Source organism: Falco rusticolus, chromosome 3 (genome assembly GCF_015220075.1).
Source record: "Falco rusticolus isolate bFalRus1 chromosome 3, bFalRus1.pri, whole genome shotgun sequence".
Classification (NCBI taxonomy): Eukaryota; Metazoa; Chordata; class Aves; order Falconiformes; family Falconidae; genus Falco; species Falco rusticolus.
In genome coordinates, this window is record NC_051189.1 from 41114817 (window position 1) to 41134109 (window position 19293).

General features: G+C 40.7%; 1 protein-coding gene across 1 annotated transcript in view; it reads left to right on the top strand.

The window, feature by feature from the left end:
* Positions 1-19293, top strand: part of SLCO5A1 (solute carrier organic anion transporter family member 5A1) — a 79822-nt gene that overhangs the window by 37212 nt on the left and 23317 nt on the right. The window contains exons 5-7 of the mRNA XM_037379121.1: positions 4864-5084; positions 12004-12168; positions 16059-16257. Coding sequence (XP_037235018.1) covers positions 4864-5084; positions 12004-12168; positions 16059-16257 — 585 coding nt within the window. The remainder of the gene's footprint in view (positions 1-4863; positions 5085-12003; positions 12169-16058; positions 16258-19293) is intronic.

Genomic DNA, 19293 nt, shown 5'->3' on the forward strand with positions numbered 1-19293 from the left:
TCGGCATTCCACACAAGAAGTTTAAAGGAATTCCTCCAGCACTGTCTGGTCCTTCCTTAGCTTTAATTGCTTTTATTTGAGGTTCTAGGGCTTGTGCAGCAGATGCCTTTGAGGTATTCTCCTGCATATTTTCTTTGACTTTAAAAGACAGAGAATCAAGGGCTTTTTAATTAATACAGATCCTGTTCTGACCTCTCTTTTCCCATTGTAGGTGTCCTTATTATTTTTGATACTTTATTTTGTCTGTTTTCCAATTCTTTGATATTTTTCCAGGAAGATGTGAAGTGTAGACAGTGCAGATAATTGCATCCAGTGCTGCATTTGTGACATCTCCAGCACTCGGTATGCTACCATGATGGTCCCTTTGGATTTGGATTTCATCTAGTGCTACATCTAGTGCTACATCACAAGCCTTGTCTCCTTTGCTGTTTTTCTGCTGAGTGGGTGGTTTCAGATTTCTGTGTATTATTGCCACAGATCATTTCTTTGATCAGTGCCTGTGCAGCTTCTGACTTTGAGACCCTGAAAGGGATGTTACTACATTTTTATAGTTTACTGATTTATTCCTTGTCTGATAGTGCTGACTAATCCTCCTAAAAGTATGCTTTCTAATCCATTTATGTTATCAGCTAAAATGAATGGAGGACTTTGTGTTTACATAATATCAAAACTAGTCAAAACTTTCAGTCACTTAGATTTGCCTCACAAAAGCTTCCCATACAATCTTTCTAACAAAAATGGTGTTACATGTGGCTGTTTGTTTGGTGTTTGCCCTTGCATAACCACTTACCACACAAACCATCACACATCCATATGGATTTGCCTTCATTTAAAAACACAGTTTGCAAAGTCTTTGAATTACAAATATGAGGCCAAATGGTTTTGTTTCTGGTGCAAGTAATCCTGTCTACTCAATGCTTTTAAATGTTTCAAGTTTGAGCGAATATATAATAAGTAGCTTCCTGTTATAGCTTCCTTTTTTAAGTGTAAAGGTTGTACGAAAAATGTAAAAATTGTTCTTGTATTGGATTTTGTCATGGTTTAACCCCAGGTGGTGGCTAAGCACTATGCAGCTGCTTGCTCACCCCTGAGACAGAATCAGAAGAGGAAAAGTGAGAAAACCTGTGGGTTGAGATAAAGACAGTTTAATCAAGCAAAAGCCAGATGTGCAAGCAAAGCAAAAGAAGGATTTCATTCACCACCTCCAACCGGCAGGCCGGTATTCAACCATCTCCTTGAAAGCTGGGCTCCATCACATGCCATGGCTACTTGGGAAGACAAACGCCATAACACGAAGCGTCCCCCCTTTTCCTTCTTCTTCCCCCAGCTCCATATGCTGAGCATGACACCACATGGTATGGGATACACCTTCGGTCAGTTGGGGACAGCTGTCCTGGCTGTGTCCCCTCCCAGCTTCTTGTGCCCCCCCAGCCTGCTCGCTGGTGGTGGGGGGTGAGGGGCAGAAAAGGCCTCGACGGTGTAAGCGCTGCTCAGCGACAGCTGAAACATCCCCGCGTGATCAACACTGCTTCCAGCACAAATCCAACACATAGCCCCGTAACAGCTACTGTGAAGAAAATTAACCCTATTCCAGCCAAAATCAGCACAGGTTTGCATGGCAAGGTTTTGGCAGTGGGGAGGCTACAGGGGTGGCTTCTCTCAGAAGCTGCTGGAAGCTTCCCCTATGTCTGATGGAGCCAGTGCCAGCCAGCTCCAAGACAAACCCGCCGCTGGCCCATCAGCAGTGGTGGTAGTGCCTCTGGGATAACTTATTTAAGTGGGGAAAGCTGCTGTGCAACAGCCACTGCAGCCAGAGAGGAGAGGGAGAACATGTGAGAGAAGTGACTCTGCAGGCACCCAGGTCAGTGCAGAAGGAGGCAGGAAGGGCTCCAGGGCCGGAGCAGAGGTTCCCCTGCAGCCCATGGTGAAGCCCATGGGGAGGCAGGCTGTCCTGCAGCACATGGAGGTCCATGGTGGAGCAGATCTCCACTTGCAGTCCGTGGAGGACCCCACACCACAGCAGGTGGATGCCCAGTGAAGGCTGTGACCCTGTGGGAAGCCCGTGCTGGAGCAGGGTCCTGGCAGGGCCTGTGGCCCCATGGAGAGAGGAGCCCAGGCTGGAGCAGGTCTGCTGGCCGGCCTTGTAACAGGACCCATGCTGGAGCAGTCTGTGCCTGAAGGACTACAACCCTGTGGAAGGGACCCACACTGGAGCAGTGTGTGAAGAACTGCAGCCCATGGGAAGGACTCATGTTGCATAAGTTTGTGGAGGACTGTCTCCTGTGGAAGGGACCCACGCTGGAGCAGGGGGGAGTGTGAGGAGCCTCCCCCTGAGGAGGGAGGAGCAGCAGAGACAGCGTGGGAGGGACTGACCGTAACCCCCATTCCCCGTCCCCCTGCGCTGCTGGTGGGGAGGAGGGGGAGAAATCGGGAGGGAAGTTGCGCCTGGGAAGAAGGGAGGGGTGGGGGGAAGGTGAGTTTAACATTTGGTTTTATTTTTCATTTTCTGATTTGATTGCTAACAAATTAAACTAATTTCCCCAAGTTCAGTCTGTTTTGCCCATGACAGTAATAGCTGAGGGATCTCCCTGTCCTTGTCTCGACCCAGGAGCCTTTTGTTGTATTTTCTGTCCCCTGTCCAGCCGAGGAGGGGAGCGACAGAGCGGCTTTGGGGGCACCTGGCATCCAGCCAGGGCCAACCCACCACAGTTCTGTAAATCATAATTTGAAAACAAAGAGCTTCAGTCTTTTGTTGCCATGGTTTGATATTGCAGTAGTGTGATTGACTTCACTGAAACTTCCAAACACTGGTGTAGATTAGTGTGGTGGTTGACCTTGGGTGGCTGCTGGGTGCCCACCAAGCTGCTCTCTCACTCCCCCTCCTCAGCAGGATGGGGAGAAAATATGATGAAAAGCTTGTTGGTCAAGATGAGGACAGGGAGAACACTCACTAATTACCATCATGGGTAAAACAGACTTGACTTAGGGCAATGAATTTAATTTATTGCCAAATAACAACAGAGTAGGGCAGTAAGTATTAAAACCAAAACTACAAACACTTTCTGCCCACCCCTCCCTTCTTCCAAGGCTCAATTTCACTCCCAACTCTTCTACCTTCTCCTTCTGAGTGGTGCAGGATGACGGGGAACGGGGGTTGCAGACAGTCCGTAACACTCTGCTTTTTCTTCCTCCTCACACTTTTCCTCTGCTTCAGCATGGGGTCCGTCCCATGTGAGACAGTCTTTCATTAACTGCTCGCTCCAGCACGGGTCCTTTCCACAGGGTGCAGTCCTTCAGGAACAGTCTGTGTGTGTCCCCCATGGGTCACAGGTCCTGCAGAAGAACTGCTGCTGTGTGGGCTCTTCTCCACAGGCTGCAGTTCCTGCGAGGACCCTGCTGCAGCATGGGTTCTCCCTGGGCTGCAGGTGGAGATCTCCTCCACTGTGGTCCTCCATGGGCTGCAGGGCAGCAACCTGCATTACCACGGCCTTACCCTGGCCCTGCAGGAGACTTTCTGCCCTGGTTCCTGGAGCAGCTCCTCCCTTTCCCTCTTCTGTCACTTTGGTGTCTGCAGGGCTGTTTTTCTCATGTTTTCTCACTCGCTTCACACAGCTGCTGTGCAGCGTTTTTTACCCTTTCTTAAATAAGTTACCACAGAGGTGTCACCAGCATTGCTGATGGGCTCAGCATTGGGCAGTGGTGGATCTGTTTTGGAGCTCGCTGGAGCTGGCTCTGTCTGACATGGGGGCAGCTCATGGTGTCTTCTCACAGAAGCACCCATGCAGCCCCCACCCCGCTACCAAAACCTTGCCACGTAAACACAGTACAAGTAGATTAGCATATAGTGAGAATTCTATTTTCAGTACCTGGGAAGAACTCTGTGGGTGAATTCTGAGGTTGTCCTTTGTGGAAGCATCTATGTGAGTTTATCCATATTTCCCCATAGTCTTTTGCAAGATGAACTTAAAAGGAGAACTTTATCTAGATACTCTATTATCAGCCTTCTGACTGCAGAGGTTAACTCTAGAGTACTTTTTAGTAAGGCCCCTTTGCCCATTTGTGTTGCTGTGGTAAAGTTCATTAAGCTTCTTGGCCTCAGGGAGGATAACTGTATGCCCGCAGCCTGATGGGCACTTTTCTGGCACCCAATACATCGCTCCTTCTCCGCATATATCCCAAGTCATTCTGTGTGGGCCAGGGGTCATTGCAGGGTTGTTTGTATCCCATTTTTATAAGACAGAGGGAGAGAAGAGGGAATTCTTTGTGAAGGGCTATTTCAGGTTGTGGTCACGGAACGGAGCTGCAGAATTTTAGGCGTAAACCCTGGTGTGAACTGCAACACATCAGTTGTTTACCAGCTGTTTGGCAGCTCTTCATTGGGAATGGAGAGAATTGGACAGTCAGGGCAGTGAGAGGTAGGTGCTGGAAAGCAGAACAGACTTAGCACTGATGTATACATCTGGACATTTTATTTTCTTATGCCATGGATAACTTTTTTCATGTTTTCCAGAGGAATACTGTATTATCTGAGAAAGACAAAGTAAAAGTACTTCTCAGCACTCAGTACTGAATAATTACCAAAAGTGAAAATTTGCAGGAACTCAGAGCTAATGCTATTTCATAATATGTGGTGGGTTCTGGATAAATACCTTTATCAGTAGGCATGCCAACAGAAACATTTTCTAATTAAGGATTTTAGTGCAGCAAAGGCTTTCCCCCACTCCAATCCTTTACTCTTAATGTCAGTGTTCCGTATTTTGCAAATATCTGTTTCCAGCCGGTACAGCCTTTAATAATCACTTTGGGTTTTTTATTTCATGTAATGCATTTTCTTCCATTTCTGTTCTTGTCTTCTGGCATTAGGTGGAGTGGATTTCTCCTTTGTGCCATTGCAATGCTCCTTGTGATATTTCCCATGTTTACCTTTCCGAAAAAGCTCCCTCCTCGACATAAAAAAAAGAAAAAGAAGATGAACTCTGATGATGTTTCAAGTGATGATGAAGTGATGAAAGAGAAAACAAATAGCAAAATACAAGCAGACAGTGCAGTTCCTGCCTCTATGGGATTTGGAAAGAATGTTAAAGGTGAAGTTTGTTTTTAATTTTTAAATGCTTTTAATTTTGTATACAGGGCGATCTAGGATTGTATGAGTGTAATTAAAGGCAGAGTTTTGACATCCTGTATTTTATATTATGTTTTGCTATGGAGATTTTAGTAGATGGTTGTCTTCTAAATTACAAAATTCAGTGATGAGTGTAAGACATCCATTTACTTAAATTATTGAGATGTTTAATGTGCACCTGTAAAAAACAGGTAGCCTATTTCCTGTAGTTATAGGACCTCTATTACCAGACATATTTGTGCACCTTACAGTTTGTAACTGTCACACTTGCTTTAAGCTGTCCTTCGTAGAATAAAGTGCTTTTCTAAAATGTAAATTAAACAAGTAAAAAGAATACTAGGATGTGAGTTCAATTACATTCATATATTTGGGTAAGGTAAATGAGAAAGGTTATTTGTTTCATACGCCTTCCTGGCTGTTTATGCTGCAAGCTATTTATTTTCAGAAGGTTAGGATGAATAAAACCTAAGCTAATTTTGAAACAAGAGGTCAAAAGATTGACATGTAATAGAGATTTTTATTTTATTCAAGAAGTAAACTATTAATGTGAAATCTAACAGTAAGTAGTAATCATTGGTAAAATTCCATGGGAAGGAGGGCAGTGTTGTTAAAGAAGCATATACATTGAAATTGACAACATAGGCTTAACAGTATTGTAATATTGAATGGCAATGGATGAGAATGAATGTGCCTTAATGCTGTTGTGTCGTTCATGGATTCCATGATACGAATGCTGGCTGTACTGTTTTGTGGTATCCTGATGAATGCAATGAGACTAGAAGAAACCATGAAATGTCATTGGTAACATCAGATGTGATATGTTTGTTGACATGAACATTAGAATTACTTTTTTATTGGCTATCAGTCCAGAATATAATGACTGGCAGATTTTTTAGTGACACATTTATGATCGCTCTTTATATTCAGTAGACAAGGCTTAATCAAAACCAGTGCACTGGTTTTAAACTAAAACCGATGTAATTTTAAGTCATGTTTGCCCATATACATATTGATTTGCTTTACTTTGTACTTACACCTCTAGTCTCAGGATACCTAAAGTTACTGTTAATTTTTATGGAAGTAAAGAAAAACCAGGAGACTGGAATTTGCTTGTGGTGGTTTTATTAGCTTACAAAACAGCATCTTAATCAAGACACAGAGCAAGCAAGGTAAACCTGCAGTATCAGATCTTTCAGAACTATGCTCTCTCTTTATTTGCAAAGTAACTAAAAAAGTGGTGAAGAAGCAAGAAAAGCATGTTGTCTGCTTCCTTCTTTGACGACTCTATTCCCTGTATTTGTGAGTCCTCATACATAATGTTTTCTCCTAAATCTATACAGCTAGCTGTGGGGTTTTTTGTCTTTCAAACCTACTGGCCTCTGATTAGCAGAAGTGGTTTGGGACGGCTTCTGTCAAATTTTTTTCACTAATTTACGAAGTGGGAAAGGGGAGTTCAGCCTTTGCTGGGCTCCTTTCTTACCACTGAAGGCAATGTCACAGCAGAGGGACTGCTTCATTCTGTAGGTGTGCCTGGAAAAGCTACAGGTATTCAGACAGACTCTGTGTCTGGATGAGTTTGCTAATGCTGGTTCTCTGTTTCTGTACATAATTTCACCTTCCAGGTCATGTTGTGTCACTATAGGCACAGCAGATACACGGAAAACAAGTATTCTGTTAGGAGAGTGTTTCTTAGTACTTTTTTTTCCACAGAAATGAAAACTTCTGTATATCTCCTTTTAGCATGTGTTTCTTTGATATGTATCTGCCTAAATGTGTACCAAACCTTCTACAAAATCCTATATTAATATATTATCAGAGCTACCGAAGTAGAGCTTTTCATATACAAAGCTTTTCATTTTCCATTTTCTTCAGAGTAGAAATTTTACCATGTGGAACAGGGAAAAGCAGCATTATATTCCACATATCAGAAAGATACCAAGTGAGTCAAGATAACACAGAGCAAAGTATTTTGCTATAAGCTGATAATAGCTTCCCCATTAGGTGTCATTTACCCTAGCAAAGAGGGCCTGCAGCTGGAATGCACTATCATTTAATTATTTTTCAAGTTAAGTGGGCTTTATGGAATGAGATCATGCCTCAAGCTTCTCAGTTGAGATAATTTTGCTTATAATGGGAAAGAAAAAAGGATTGCCTGTGTCTTAAGTCATTTAGCGTTGCTTGTTCTGAGAGGCAATGTACATTTTATACTTCCCACGGAATTTCAGGGCTTCATCATTTTATGGCATGATGGCCAGAAACTCCACTTAGGCAGTAGCCGGGAGACTGATGTTTTAGTAGGTCATGTCTTCTGTTCTGTACTAATAAATATCAGTGATGTTGTAGTCTGCCATGATAGAGGTCCCTGCCATTAAGTCTGTAAAATCCCTGCAGCTTTGCAAGGAAAGTCTCAGGAAAGAAACTGTTTTGATCTTTTGATACAATGTCATCTTACCTGGGAAGCCTAGCAAAATTATTCTTGTCCTGCTGTAACTTGTCCTAATTTCATGGAAGTTACTTCTCTAGATAAATGAAAAGGAATCAAAAAGGCATGACAGGGTGGGGGTCCGTTCTCCTGCAACGGCTGCCAGTATTGGCTGAAGAAATAAACCAAAACTGCCTCCATCTGCAAGTGGCCTCCAACTTCTTATTCTGGCCCACGGTAAAGCTGAGATCAGATAAAAATGCGGATACATCTTTGCTTTTTCTCATGTTTTGAGATGCAAGGGCTTGGAATTCAGTCTTTTCTTACTTTGCAAGCAAAAAATGTAAGAGGGAGAATGCTTCTGAGGCAGGTATCAAAAGATTAAAAAAACCCATTAAATAGGTCACAAGAGGAAGAAAATTGGATGTAGTTTATTGGGAGAAAAAGAGGTAGTGTAGATAACATGAGCTAGGGGAGATTTATAATGAAGAAGCCATGGTTCAATCCCATACACGCAGGTAAGTCATTAACCTGAGCAGACAAAACCACTGTTTTCATTTATTACATGGATACCCTTAGGGTTTTGTTCAATGGAAATTGTATCTGCAATCCCTTTTATTTACCACTACAATGAAACTTAAATGCAATTGAATAAAGGAGCAGTGTAAAGAAAGAAAATGCATATATTACCTAAAATGTGCAGATCTGAATGATGTTAATTAATTACAAGTATTTTGTGGTCTTTTTTTAAAAAAAAAGTTTTGAGTTCAGTCCCTATGTACAGCCCTTTGCTAAATGTGGAATATTCCTGTCTGCCTTTTCATGTCTACCAGCTGTTGTATGCCCTTCCCAGTCAGCCCCTGCTGGGGACCGAGACAGGATAATAACACTTGCTAGGGCATCAGCAAAGGTAAAAGAAACTCCTGAGGGGCTCGTGGCTGTAGGGTAAGCCAGCTGCAGTGCTTCCCCAAGGATGCGGACTGGCATTTCTGCAATACCCAAAGTTTAGTTGGCAGGGATTGGAAGAGGAAGAGGAGAAGACAGTGGGCTGTGTGGGTGGGAATTTGGTGAGCGCTGTAAATGTCAGAGAGTTCAGCAGACCATGGGCTGGAGATCCTGCTGTGCCACTGACCTTGACTGAGTCGCTCCCCCCTCGCCCTTTCTTAGGCCATCTTGAGGAGCTCAAAATAGAAAAGGTTGGCATGACCCCATGCAGCGATGAGCAGTGCTAGCTGGAGCCTCGAGGAGCAGCTCTAAACCACATTAACAAAAGTAATAATCAGATCAAAGTCGCTCTGAACCCTCCCTGCTCCTGATGGGGTATTAGGGGCTGTTCAGCAATCTGGCCGCCACCCAGGTACTTAAGGCATGACCTGAAAATGCTTGAGGAACAGAGTTGAATGAGGTTATTTAAATGGTATGTGAGTAGATAAGGCAATGAAATACATTGCAAATGATATTCTAGAATTTAGTGATAAGGTCCATGCAGGATATATTTGAAGTAGCTGTATGTGACTGAAAATGCTCATTTCCGTTCTGATAAACAAACCAGAAATTGTGTCTTGGATCTTGGCTCTGCTTTGTACTGTGTGAGAGCGGTAGCTGCCCCTGAGACCTGGGTGTGGAGACAGCTGCAGACTAGGGTAGTGCTGTCTAGGCTCACAGCACCGGCAGAAAGCAGATCCTTTAGCTAGTATCTCCATCACCCTTACAAGGGGCTTCACTGGTGGACTACAAGAGCACAGTGCTGTAGACTGGAATGGTTTATTCCCCTGGTTATATTATTTGCATCGCCTTGGATGAGATGCACATAAACAGGGAAAAAAGAAAATACATTGTGATGAAAAAGGAGGTGAAGTAAGAATTGAGTTTTTATTGCAATTCTCTTTACAGTGCTTTAAGAGTTTTTTTTACAGCAGTATTTATTGATACTTGCATTGCTTGCAGATTTTTCCCATGCTTTTCCCTTACCATGAATCAAGCAGTGGTCCAGCACACAAGTGAAAGAAAAATAATACTGACTGGAGCAAAAATACTGTCAAAGACCATGAAGGGAAGAAAATTGCCAGTAGAGTAGCAAACCAATCCAGCAAGGCAACTCTTAGTTGCCTATTAGGTTATTAAAAACAAACAAACCAACCAACCAACAAACAAACAAACAAACAAACAAAAAAAACAAAAAAAGAAAGATGAGGATGTTTAAGATTTGTACTACTACACAGAAGTGTAAACATGTTTGCAGCCATACTTAAAGATCATTTCAGTTTTAGGAATGTAATTGATAGAGGTTTTTGTGTTCAAATGACAAAATGAGGGAAACTGCAATTTCGTATAGGTTTGTTTCTGATGCATGCTTGCCAAAACAAGAGATGTCTTTTGAAGACCTTATAAAAATCAGAACCTGACAGGTTTAATAATGGCCTTGAAATCAAAGCCTAGTCCTGTGGTTAGTCACACAAAAATAATATGACATTGAAATGTTTTAAATGCATGATTGATTATGTAACACAAAGGATCCTTAAAGTTTTTTAGCATTCTTGCTTTTTGCTAGAATTAGTGTGGTTAAAAGATATGAGATACTTATAGTGCCTACTTATTATAGGTTTTTAAATTCAGAAGTGTAATACAGATTCTGTCACACAGGATTTGACTACAATCGTAGGAGGAAATCAGGGAAAACCTGTTTCTGAATATGTATTTTTATATTTTGTAAATTTCTTACTATATAGGAACTTTCCCTGTATGCCAAACCATTATTTTTTTAACATTGAGATAAACTTTGAATTATTTGAGCTGTATTTTAAACATGCAGCATATTTGCCAATAAATACCGATACTATTTTATCTTTGTACTTGCTACTGTAATGTAGTTTTTGAAGGTGTACATTTGCATTACAGTTTTCATATATTCATGTTGATATTATATTGTCTCATACTCGTGTTGTCTTGTTTCTTTCTGTTCTATTGCAAACAGTGCAGTATTTTAAAAAAAATCTTTAGGTGGTAAAAAACATTAAGATTTCAATATATGAGTGCTTCTTGATGTGATTTATTAATTACTTATTTCAACCAATTTTTTTATTTAACATTTGTTTCTTCATAGAGGCAGCAAGAGAGCATTTGATTACATTAAAATTATAAACTCTGTACTCATAATGAATTCAGTATAAATTCTAATGACTGGCATAAGCTAAGACTAGATCAAGTCAGACAACTTAGGTGCTAATTTGCAATTTGACAAGTTTTGACATGACAAGAGTCTAAATTTTGTTTGCTTTCATACAGATAACCTACTGGAGTCAATGGAGAAAATGAGGCAGATTTTTGACTTGACAACTTTTAACATCAATAAAAATCTCATTTAGGAGCTCCTACTCAACATATGCTATTTCTAATGGGTGCTCTTGTAATTGAATTCCATAGGCTTTGATTCAAGCAGCATTCAAGTTCTGTGTGAAGTGAAAAGCAACTGAAAAAACCCAAACCACAGTAGTTTAGATAAAATATTTGAATAGAAAATCTGATCTTGGTAGAAGCCCCAAGGAAAAAAAAAGTATTTAAACCTATGCTGTCTAATCTGAAAAAATTAAGTCTTGAATAGAGTTATCATCATCCTGAGGTGGTAATTTGACGTCATTACAGAACTGAATAAAAGTATTGAAGTTTTTCTTTTAAGTACAGTGCTGAATTTCATGGAGTTTTGATATTTGATTTGAGGATAATTGCAACATCTATGAATACTTTTTCAATTTAAGTTAATGATGTTATCTGATTTTTAATTGATTGTTTTATCCCTTCTGAGAGTATTAAATGAGTTGTATGTAAGGTATGTTGAAGTTCATTGGTATAATTGACATCATTTTTTCAGAATGCTTTGTCTGCATCTATGGTAAATACTTTTAAATCATGTAGAGAAATGTTTAATGAAAAATCTTTAGGCTCCCTTTTCAAATCATAGTATTATTATCCCAGCTTTCCAAGCGTGGTCCTTGAAGCAGTGAGTTACAGCGGGAGTATGTGATCTGTTTTCCTCCCATGGAGTGCAAAGTTCAGTACTGTCAGTTCAGCAGTGTAGTATGTGTTATCTCATAGAAAAATTCAAAAGAAGACATCAGAGTAATTCCAAAATTGCTACATTTTATTGCTGTTTTTCTTTCCTTCATAGTGTTGCTATGTAGACTCTCTGTCTTCAGATGGTTTTTTTAAAACAGACCTCAGTTGTGTTTGCGAAGAGTGGGACTGCAGCCCTGGGGCGATGCAGTGAGATAGGGTAGCAGCAGACACTGAAGACTGCAGTCCCCAGTATGCACTCTCCCTTCTGCTTAGCAAATGTAGCCAGCTGCGAGCAAGCCGTTATTGCCAGTCCATCTCAAAGAAAATCAATTTGTTTTGTTTCGGTTTGCTTTTGTTTCTCGCTCATTATTTATAACATCCGTTTGTCATTTTTGTCATTTTGTAGAGCTTCCAAGAGCAGCTGTCAGGATCTTAAGCAACATGACATTCCTTTTTGTGAGTTTGTCATACACAGCTGAGAGTGCCATTGTCACAGCTTTTATTACCTTCATTCCCAAGTTCATCGAGTCTCAGTTTGGCATCCCAGCTTCCAATGCCAGCATCTACACTGGTAAGGCATTGCCACATAGTATATAACCTTGCAAGAGTTGCTGTTCTTTGACTAATGAAATGAATCGATGTAGGAATGAACCAAACCCATGCTTGTTTGAGCAGCTGACTGGATCCATCTTTGTGCATTTGGTTAGATTTTCAGGCCATTTTTTTGTGTTTGCTATGTGTTTAGTGAAATGTAAACCCGTTATTATTGTTAAAGGGCTGGGTTTTTTTTTGCGTAAGCCCGGACAGACATTTTCTAATAAGTTAATGGTCTTCAAGGGGGGAAAAAAGCAACAAAAACAAGCTATAAAATTCATAGGCATTATTGCAATTTGCGTGCCTTAAAAGATCTTTTAAAGCTGTTCTTATTTGCTGTGAATTTTACTTCCTCTTTGATCTTTGAAAGATTCTAAACTTTTTTTCCCCCCCCTCAGTGGCAAGTTATTTATCTGTCCCATCCTCCAGGATGGTGGTTTTCTCCTTATTTATTAACACTGAATGCACAACAGTCTAGTCAGGAGAGCTCCCCAAATCCTTTCCCACCTGTCATTTCAGGTCTGAGCTGTCTCTGCAGGTGTGGCTCTTCGCTTGCTGCCACAGCGATGCCAACTCCTAACAGAGCTACAGACCACAGAATTTTAAGCTTTGTACTGCTCTGGGGGACAAAGAGATGGGAAACTCCCTAGGGGAAAGGGACAAAATGTTGTGCAGAACTGGGCTCATGTTATGCAGATCATCTCCCTTCTTTCCTTGCTGTGTCAAAGACACTTGTCTTTATAAGTGTCTTTAGGCCTCCTCCATAGTGCTTCCCATGTCGAATAGCTGCTAACTGCTAGGCAGGTTAGTTCTTTGCCCTCCCATACTTCCAGATATTGTGCCTGGAAGGAGTGATGGAGTGGAGAGTGAGTTGTGGGAACAAGGGTGAAGTATGGGGTGAAGCTGCCCAGGGGCATCAGTCAAGGAAAAGACAAAAAGTAGCAGAAGAAAGAGAAGGCACAAAGACCTCATGTGGGAATTATTCGTCACCTGCAGTGGCTGGAAGAAATGCAAGGAGTCTTTCTAGAGTTGAGACGGGAGACATCAGAGAAGCACCATGTGGTGACTTCTGTTGGAGAGCTTGCTGGGATGAGATTTTCTTCAGGGCATGAAATCTCTGTGTTCTCTGTATAAGGAGGAAATATTGATTGATGGGACCGTGATTCTATCTGAAGCGTAGGGTAGTTACACACGCATAGGAGTTTCACTGTAACGAGTCTTGATGGGATTGCTACTCTCTAACTTGCTTCGTTCTCAGGACAAACCAGAAACATTCTTGCCAGACAAAATGTCCAACAGCCAGTACATTAAAAGAGGAAAAAATCATGTGACTCTGTCCAGGGTGCGAAGCTACTGACAGCTGTTGTTCTCCCTGTTATAAATTACTTGATGAAGACTGTTACAATGAACCAGAAGAAGATGAAATAGCTCAGGCTGGATGTGCAACATGGACAAGTGAGCACTGCTTCCGCAACCCCAACTCCTAAATTTAGCATTAAAGTCAGAAGTTGTTATGAATTTTATGCATTCTTTTTGTAGGAAAAATGGGAAAGAGAAACTTAGGAGATTCTGTGTTTAATTGCTACTGGCTAACCTAGTGAAAGACATGTTCTGTTTACAAACTTCTGGTTAGCAAAAGGAGGACTTACATGTTGTTTATATTACTACATCTATACTTCATAAGTGCATTGTCAGCTGAGTACATGTGCTTGCTGAATCTCTTAATGTAACTGATGTGAAGTTTTTATTGGTCATTTTCTGTCTCAATTCATAAGCAGCAATTCTTTAATTAAGTGTCAATTTATTTCTGTTTTTAAACAAACCTGGCATTAATCATCAGCAAAAATGCCATGTGCCAAACTTCATGTCTTGAACTTGTACAGCTTGTGCTGCAGTCTTGTCTTGCTTGAAGTTTTGTTTTCCATGTGTAGAGCAGGTGGCATTTAGCCTCCTGGCTTTCTTAAGTCAAAAAGAAGAAAAAGAACTTTGACTTTAGGCTACAGGTAGATCTTAGACAAATCCAGATTAAAATTTCAGGTGCTTTGCTGGCAGATTTGCTTGTGACAAAGCGAGTTACAATTCAAATAATCTGTAATTGGAAGAACTGCACACTATGTATTATAAAGCACTATTCTGGTAACTTAGGCTAAAAGGCTTACAAATGCATTGGATCTACCTTTAGTTTTAGAAGAGATATCCCAGACAGAATTGGTTAGAAAATCTCCACGGTATTCCTCTTGGAAGTGTAGCCTATTTAGCAGATACTACAGTTTTCTGTTCCCAGACTATTAGTAGCTGTTAAGATCATCTTTTGCCACTGTGGAAAGCCTCAAGTGCCACAGCATCCTGACAACAGCAAAAAGGACAAAGCCTGAAAATTGTTCACTGAAAGCCGATATTGCCTTGGAGCACTATACCCAGGAGTGTATTTAGCACACACACAATCCCAGTAAGCCAAACTCGTTATAAAATGATGGAGAGTGGAGTGCAATAGCTTAGTATCAGATCTTAAGCTTTATTCCTCAAAATGCCTTTGAAAAAGAAGAATGTATGTTCTGATTAGGAATACATGCTTTGCCCTGGAAGCTTGTCTGGAGGTGCACTGTAGTAGCTGTGTGTCTTTGACAGTACATCACTTCTGATTTCATATCCCCTGCAGAAAGAGAGGGGCATAAGGATGAAGAGTTTGTACTTAGGGCAAAAGAACCTGTCAGGTTTCCTGACATGTAGAAGGGAATGAGTGCTTCTCTCTGTTGCCTTCACCACAAACAGTGAAATCTGCTCCTGCTCTTCCAGTTTCTCCCAGAGAGAGAATTTTTCCATCCCCAGTATGGAGGAATTGATCTTTATACTTCTGTGTAGGTTTTCCTCTACCTTTCCATCCTCCTGAATGAGAGCAAGCCTTGGCAGACAATTTGCTTATGTTCTTCTCATTTTTAATGTTCTGATTTTCACAGTGTGGCAAGGATGGATGAAAACAGCAGTGCAGTGTAACTCACTAATGGGAGAACCAAGTTGTTCAAATTTAATATTTATGTGGAATGCATCTTTCTTAGTAAAGACCTAATTTAAAGACCTTCTCACATGTCAATGAGAAGCAAAAGCCAGGGGAAGTGAAGAAGTGCAAGATGTTTGCTAACTTAACACCACCTCAGACCCCTACAAGTGAGGACAGCCCGGTGATGTGTTGCTGAACTGCTACCTTGTAACTGCAGCAGCAGAGCAACAGAAATTTTGTAGGGACATCTTTTGTGTCTTAAACTGACTCTTAATACTAATTCTAATATCTTAATTTCTTTAATCGTGTTTGGTCAGTTTACATTCCACATGGCTGTGCTGGGATAAATTGGATGAATCAGGGTGCTGATGTGGGACAGTGCTATTCAGCTTGAGTAAAGGATCCAGAAGGCAGAATTTGCAGCCAGGCTCATGCGTGCACTCCCAAGGTGGGCAGGCTTTTGGGGTCCTGCCTGAAGTTAACACTTGTGCTTCACTGGAATTAATCATGGGAGTAGCAATAGGAAGATGCATGTCCAAATCTGGATTTCTTCAAATTTTCAGTAGTTAAACTGGAGCAATACGTAGCCCTTCTTCCCATTCTAAAATAAATACAAAGCAATGTTTCTGTTTGTAAGTACAATAGTTCCGTTATAGTGTTTTGGCTGCTGGTAATATCATAAGGAGGCTTTTATTAGTTCTTTGACAACACTCCAAAGGTTTGAAAAGTCTGACTCAGTTTGCTAGCAGACAATGGAGATCTTAGTGCAGCATTTGCATTCATCTAATTAAGGGAATGAAACCAATATTTATGTTTTATACCATTTCTATAGGTCCTGTTCTAATGTTGCTCAAATTTCTTCCCGGCAGGTGTGATTATTGTCCCAAGTGCTGGTGTTGGTATTGTCCTAGGCGGCTACATTATAAAAAAACTGAAACTTGGTGCAAGAGAGTCTGCAAAGTTGGCTATGATCTGCAGTGGTGTATCTCTGCTGTGCTTTTCAACTCTCTTCATTGTGGGATGTGAAAGCATTAATCTAGGGGGAATAAATATACCTTACACAACTGGGTAAGTATCTTGGAATCATCTGTGGCAAACCTAACTTTTTCCAATAAGGCTGATAAAGAAATGTAAAAAAATGCTGATGGTTGATGTACTGAAGCAACCACATATTCAAATGAGAATTTGGTTAGCATAAACACACGCTGTTACTGTGTGGCCCTTCAGTTTTACCTCTAGTTTATATTGAAGCTTGTGTAATAACTCACCTTTTCAAGGGGTGGGGAAATGCATTAGAGTGGACTTTAGTGATTTTTACAGGAAAATAAGAATAGTATCCTCTGTAGATTGCTCAGAATTTGGTTGGTGTTCCAAAATGTTCTATTTTATGCTCATTAAATTTATGAAAATACTAAAGGGATTATAAAGATTATTTCTAAATAGGTTTATTTATTATGACCATAATAGTGTCTTAGGTGTGCAGCCTATTCGAGAGGAGTCACTTGGGCTTGTGCTGTTGACATCAGTGGTGGGCTCTGCCTCTGAACCCCTTACTACTTGTATGAATGCCCTCCAGCACTTGCTGGATCATCATCAAGACAGGAACTAGATCATAACCCTTAAAGACATATTAAGAATGAAGGAGGCTGTGATGAAAAAGAAGGTGTGGATGCAGGAAGGTGCTGGGAGTGAGTGTTTTAGGCTGTAACATTAAGAAATGCATGGAAGGGCATTTTGGAAAAATGAAGGATATTTGGAAGGAAGGCAGCGTGGTAAAATTCGTGAGACAGTGTTTCACTGGAAGGTAATTCCTCAGAAGCCTGATCATTAGCTTTTATTGTCTTTCTTATTTTGTGCATTAGCTTTTCCCCAAAATTGCCGCCTTCATGTAGCTTAAACACAAGAACAGAGTAAGCATTTGAAGAGCACAAACTAACCTGAAGCAATGGTTTTCCCTTTGCTTTTACATTTGAGACAAAATCTACCTTTTATTTACAGCAAGGTGGTGGATATCAGATCCATTTGAATGTCTTGCTTTTAAGGCTCTGGACTTTTAACATTTTGAAGTTTAGAACAGAGAGTTGAAGAAGCATGGAGCAGGAAAAGAGGTGATTAAAACTACAGTGGGGCAGTAAGCAAGCAAAGTGAAAAACAGGCAAAATGGGAAGCAAGAGAGGAAGAAATAGGCACTGTTTACACAGAGAATATTTTGCGTTGTGTGTAGCTGGGTGTTACTACATTGCTGTCAGACCCTAATCTCAGAGCAAGGAAAACCAGCAAGTGAAAGTCATGAGCTGATGGAAAGCTGTTTTACTCCTTTTTATTGTTAATACATAGCGTTAAAGCTGGTGCTGAGGGGCTGACTGTAGAGGGGAGCAGCATGGTGATATATCCTCATCTGAGCATAGTGGGCTGAAGGAGAGAATGGGGATGGGAAGGGTGTGGAATGCTTTGATTGTCCACCTTCTGTTGGTTTGTGACAGCCTGTGAACATAGATGAAGAAATGAAAATTATTAGGAATTAAAACATAAATTTCAGATAGCAATTCATTGAACTGTGTGTTCAGTTGTCAGAATGCCCCTGCTTGGCTAATGAGAAGGCTGTAGTTTTCTGTTTGTGAAAAAGTGCTATTTAATTTAAATCTATTTCTAAATTGAAGACAAGGCAAACTATTGCTATGTAACACATACCCTTCATACTGGAATTGTAAGAGTATCTAGTTTTTTTTCCAGTAAGTAATATTTGCAGACATTTGCAGTAAATACACAGCATGAATTGAAATAGGCATCTATTCACAGCTGTTCTGAAAATCTGCACTAGCATTACTTGTTTATCACCTTCATCTAATTGTTCTTATTGAGAAAACCAGTGAGAGATGGTAATAGCAAAATTCTTGAAGGTGTTCAGGTATATCAACTCTTTGAAATCAGTATAATCATCAGTATGCTTAGACTGTAATGTCATCAGAAACTGAGAATACCAGCATGTTATAAAGCATGATTCAGGAGTTTGCAGCCCCAACCCTGTAAGATTTTTTTAACATAGAGATCAAATCCAAAATTATTATCAAAATGATAATAAAGAGGCAGCACTACATATAAATTTATCTTGAATATCTGACATGATAAATAATCTCTTAATCCTCATGGTCAATCACTTGATAGCTTGAAATAATTTACTTGGTAAGCAACTCTTTAACTCAGACATCAAAGAATGTTATTGTTCCTGTAGCAAAAAAGCATGCTTTCATTTTGAGGTTTAATAAAACACATACTTCATTCTCTAGTTTTAATGCAGTGCAGCATATGGACATCAGAGCCATTTCAACAGGCTAGATCGGACAGGAGAAGCAGTACAGCTACTTGGTTCAGAGTACGTCTTGCACAATGCTCTACCTTAACATGCCTGTGCCAAGTCTGATGTTTGACCTACCTGTACTGGCAGCAGCCCAGAGATCTCAGCTGCATTGGGCAGTGTAGACACCCTGCAGGAGAATCTTCTCAGGACAAACATCTTCAGTTCTACTGTTCTTTACTTCTACATTTAAAAAGCAGTTTTTTCCTCTTCAATTAACTGAGCCTTAAACCAGTACAGAGAAGGATAAGCTGAGTTTTTGTTAACATAGAAGTATGTGTATACCAGTACTAAGCGAAGTAGGCAATGATATTTCACAATTCAGTATGTTTCATAACTCAGTATTTTTTTAGCTGTACCAGCTGCAAGGAAATGGATGGGACCTGAAGGCATGCACAGATTAGAATACATTTGTGAGGATTCTCTGCTGTTTTATGTTGGGCACAAGCAGTTTTGCTGTTGTTGTGTCAGCAGTTCTGTAATCAGGAAGGTCAAGGGCATCTCTGTATCACACATATCAGCATTTTAGAACCTGTTGTTCCATGACCCAGCCTTGTCTTTGAAGATGTATGTGATATTTGAACACAGTGTAAAGAGCCTTATGTCAGACCACACTATGGCATTGCATTATGGTATATGTGCACCATAACCAACATCCAAATGGGAAGTCCTGTGTCAGTGAATTGTCTCCTTGTGCAGACAGCTTTTGAGTATCTCCAAGGAGGGAAGCTCCACGGCCTCTCTGGGCA